Genomic DNA, 4444 nt, shown 5'->3' with positions numbered 1-4444 from the left:
AACCTTAGAACAAGGCCCCAAAACTTCATCTGTCCAAACTACTCTGTTTTTGTCTTATGATAATATTGTGTACTTCTTTTTCTTCTTGTCTTATTTCTTCCATCATACGGTTGTGATGCACCTAGCAAATTGTTTTCAAGCTTTTGTAATCAATGAGAAGTTGGATTTAATTAACGCCACATGCCCTGCATGAAGATTAATTGGTATGCAACACTCTGGCTGGGAGCATCAAGCCTACTAAATTTGAACTCTTGTGGTTGGACCAAAACAGACATTAATTTTATATTCTTTGAAAGAGAAAGGATGACTTGGATTTAGAAACCAACTTCACTGTACATTTATCAGCTTAAATTAAAAAATATGACACAAGCTTCTAAAACTCTCTTTTATCCAACATCTTACTATATATCTCGTAGCTACGTTTCGTTTAATTTTAGAACCGGAAACTTGATCTGCCTTTACATAGAAAATCATCAGTACTGGAGGAAACTTCAACTTCAAACCTGTCGGATAGGAAGAAACTTTGCAGCCCTTTAAACGTTTGTGAAACCCCAACATCTGCTGTAAATATTGCCTTGACCGGTTTATGATCAGACAACTTTGGTTCACCTCTAGTGTATAAATGCTGCTTTAAACCCTTTCCATACCAAATTATCCGATCACACCTAAAAGATAAGAAAAGAAAATGATGTTTAACATATTAATTCTCATCTAAATATGAATGAATATTATTAAATTATGGAGAAGGTTATAGAGGCCAAAACGTTACCATGCAGGAGCGCGTCTCTTTTCACCCTTTTTGCCTACACCTCCATAATAGATATCAGAATTCGGATAGTATTTGTAAGTGGGAGCAAATTTGATTATTCCTTCATGCCAACCTTGGAATACTTGACCATCCATGAGCTCCATCCTGAGCTTCAGTTCCATAGAAAAAATTTTCCAGTTTGCAACTTTGATGGAAAAAATTTGAAGTTATAAATGGAAATTTTTTCTATTTTCGATACCTGATCATTTTCTAGTAACGCATTCCATTCTTCTCTGTCTGCTAATAATCGTGTTGTTGGTTCTGGCAGGGAAATTCTATAATTCAGGTCCCCAAGAAAGATAACCCGGCTGCACTGAACCAACCATATTTAGCTGACATCGTCAAGATATTCTAAAGTAAAAAATTATTGCAAATTAGCTTAATGGATTCATATTATAATTAAACTCTTCGATCAGGGTCAACTTTTTTTTATTTAAATGGACTTTTATAATACTAGGCGGTTTTGCCCGAATAGATATCATGTAATATTTCAGGTGGTCTAGCTACCCTAGCTTTTAACTTCCCTCAGCGCACCATATTAAATATGATTCTTTCGACAACTACCCGGGTAGAAAAGGAAATTACGCTAGTCGCTAGCCAAAAACGACATATAAAACGACTAATTAATTAATTAAGGAATAATTTTATGACTTTGGGGGCCTTAAGTTTAGTTAAAAGGACAAATTCAAAGTTGGAAGGAAGCATTAATATTGAGTGCTGTTTAAACTCTAAAACTATTGCATAGTTGGCGTCTTGTTGTGATCATGATTTGTACCGAAAGAAATATTAACAAAATTGAGTTGGACGGTTTCGACAAACGTAAGTTACATACTGATGATCAAGAATCTTTGGAGGCAAATCAAGCGAAAGGCCTTTAGGAAAGCTTGTCCGAGACAATATTTCAGCTACATTAGAGTTTCTATACTTCTCATCCCCTTCTCTGCCACCTGAAGCAAGATGACTGCACACAAAGCAGAAGCTTGTTTCATGTAACAAAAATCTTACAGACACCGCACCCTGCAAACCAAAGTTTCCAAAAGAAAAAACAGGCAATAAGATAGTTTTCAAGAGTATTAATGTAAATCATATCTCATTTCTCATTTCATAAACAGTAATATAGCAGTCTACGTACACACATAATTACTAAGGAAATAGTAAATAAATTATGAATTACGTAACCTTATTTCCGAGGCAGCCCATGATGCCACAGCCGACACATGAGACACTTGAATGCCGAATGAATGGACGAAGATGGCTTCGAACCCAGACCGATATTAGTATCCCAACCATTTGTTTACTCACGATACACTGGAAGTTTTGCGGAATTCTGCTTTCGGTTGACTTTCCATCATTTCCAGAAAAGCCTAGTTTCCTGTTCAGAACTTCTCTAATCAAGGAATTCCATTTCATGGAAATTTTGCTATTCTCAGATCCTAGAACATTTGACACACTTAGAGGCACTATTTCTTGAAACCTGGATAGAGAATATAATCACATGCGTATATGAAACAGTTACGTTATGAAAAATTGGGCAGACTATTTTGTGTAGGTACGTCGTTTTAAGTAATTACTTTATTTGGAGTTGTAAAATTAATTACCCAAAAACATAAATGTCACAGGAAGTATTGCATGTGTCGAGCAAATCCTCGATACTGAAATGATCATGTGGTGCAACGCCGCCAACGTTCCAAGTACTAACGAAAACCCTAAACAGGAGAGAGAAAACGGAAAGTAAATATTATTATTAGATAGAGTATGTTAATCTTTAAGATATTGGGTTGAGGGACATATATAGCATGGATTAAGCGGTTGCTTACTTGTGTTGATTGAAGATGGTCTTAGCGCTCAGTGATGGTTGGTCTGAGCTCGGAATTTCCGGAATGCTTTCTGTATTGCTCGGAAAATCTGTGACAAAGTTGTTGCTTCCAGCCAATCTCTTCCTGAGGATTTTGTTCGCTACTAATCTAGGCCACATGACCTGAAAAGAATTTAATCTAGCTCAGCTATTAATCATGCGAAAAAAGCACGAGAGAGAGAGAGAGAGAGAGAGAGAGAGAGAGAGAGAGAGAGAGAGGTGCTCACTTCTCCTTGCGCTCCTGGCATAGTGAGTGAGAGAGGGAGACAAAGTGGTTATCTTGATAGATGTGTGCTTAGGTTGCCAGAGCAGATGAAAATAAACGGGAGATCATGCTCAGGAAGAGGGACACCTCTACAATTCGGGAGGGAGGAAGCTCATGAAAAGTGCCGAGGGGGATAATGATACATCTGTGCTAAAATTTGTTTTTGAAATACATTTGATTAAGAACTTTGTTGGAGAGAGAGAGAGAGAGAGAGAGAGAGAGAGAGAGTGATGGAAACATGGGTCGTTGCAGGCTTCAACTTTTCTGTTTGTTGGGCTGATTTGAAGGATATCTTCTATTTTAGAGATTTGTTTAAGTTGGAGCAAGTGGGGGTGCTCCATGACAAAATATACAAATTGTTAATAGGATGAATTGATTTTGGCCTCAACCACAGGAAACCATGGGTTTCCTGAGGTAGAAATACTTTATCGATGAGCTTTTCTTTCCTTAAATGATGTTTTCAAGATTATCTTTGCCCTAAATAATGGCATATTCTATTCAATTCCTTCCAACTAGCTCTCAGGTTGATGATTGATTACATTAAGGATGGTATCTAGGATTTCATCCACGGATCCCATCACTGAAAATTTTCCGACGATGTTGCAATAGAAGGAACTATGGATGGGAGGTCTATTCACCTTTATATGGATGGATTGGTGGCATCCCGACGATGTTCTCTATAAAAAAATATGGCTTCATAGCAATGCATGATGCAGGGACTAAAGTTAATGCGAAGCTAGAAATTAAGTGCATGTATTAAAGGGCAAGATCAAAAGTGTTGGTTAGAATTCAGAGTAATTAAGCTGGATCTGGTAGAAAGAATTGCAGTTGGCAAACAAATCTGGGTAATTTCTAAGAAAGGAATTTATTTCGGTGCTGAATCATGGGATACTCTTCGAACAAAGCATATATTATGAGTCTACAAGTAATTGATGAAAAGATTGCCTAATTAACATTCGGGTTTGGCTCATAAATCATAACTTTTGTTAAAAAAGGTAAGGGACGTATCGTCCCTTTAGGTGATTAAGGATTTATAATCTCTATTAAGAAAATAAGAAGACTTGCTCATAAAACAGTATCTCCCCTAAGAAAATAAGAGATTTGTCTCTATTAGAATTAGATTTGCTATTTACGTGTAGCCCAATTTATTTATAATTCTATTATGTAATCACCTATATAAACCTAAGAGTACTAATCAATAAAAGATATAAGAAGTTTATGATTCAACTTAGGGTATACCCTAAAATTAAGAGGTCCAAAATTCATGGAATTATCCTACCAAAATCTATCATTCTTGTTTATTCTCCACCCCTCGTTACAGATGACCATAACAACTTGGTATCAGAGCCACGTTGCGATGATGGACCAAGCCAATCATGTTTGTCAGAGTCTCCCAAGAATTTTTGACAAAGTTTCATCGATGGTCAAATCAGTTTTTCGAGCAATGGAGATATGACATTGTGGCATGTTGTCGTGAGCAGTTAATCGCACTATTGTCACCATCATAAAATACACA

The 4444-nt window shown here is 36.6% G+C and overlaps 1 protein-coding gene across 2 annotated transcripts; it reads right to left on the bottom strand.

Moving 5' to 3' along the window:
- Positions 1-308: 308 nt before the first annotated feature.
- On the bottom strand, positions 309-3182 carry LOC133858724 (type IV inositol polyphosphate 5-phosphatase 9). 2 transcript variants are annotated; one of them, XM_062294194.1, is made up of 8 exons: positions 2891-3182; positions 2626-2802; positions 2407-2514; positions 1988-2282; positions 1641-1825; positions 1008-1116; positions 770-918; positions 309-665 (listed from the first exon to the last, which is right to left on the bottom strand). In XM_062294194.1, exons 2-8 carry the CDS (start codon positions 2781-2783, stop codon positions 434-436), a joined length of 1236 nt encoding a protein of 411 aa, XP_062150178.1. In that variant the 5' UTR covers positions 2784-2802; positions 2891-3182; the 3' UTR covers positions 309-433. The 2 variants fall into 2 exon arrangements, with proteins under 2 accessions (XP_062150178.1, XP_062150177.1); XM_062294193.1 differs by having other exon boundaries at positions 2626-2786.
- Positions 3183-4444: the final 1262 nt, after the last annotated feature.

This window comes from Alnus glutinosa, chromosome 1 (genome assembly GCF_958979055.1).
Source record: "Alnus glutinosa chromosome 1, dhAlnGlut1.1, whole genome shotgun sequence".
Taxonomy (NCBI): domain Eukaryota; kingdom Viridiplantae; phylum Streptophyta; class Magnoliopsida; order Fagales; family Betulaceae; genus Alnus; species Alnus glutinosa.
This window is presented reverse-complemented; position numbering and strand designations above follow the sequence as displayed.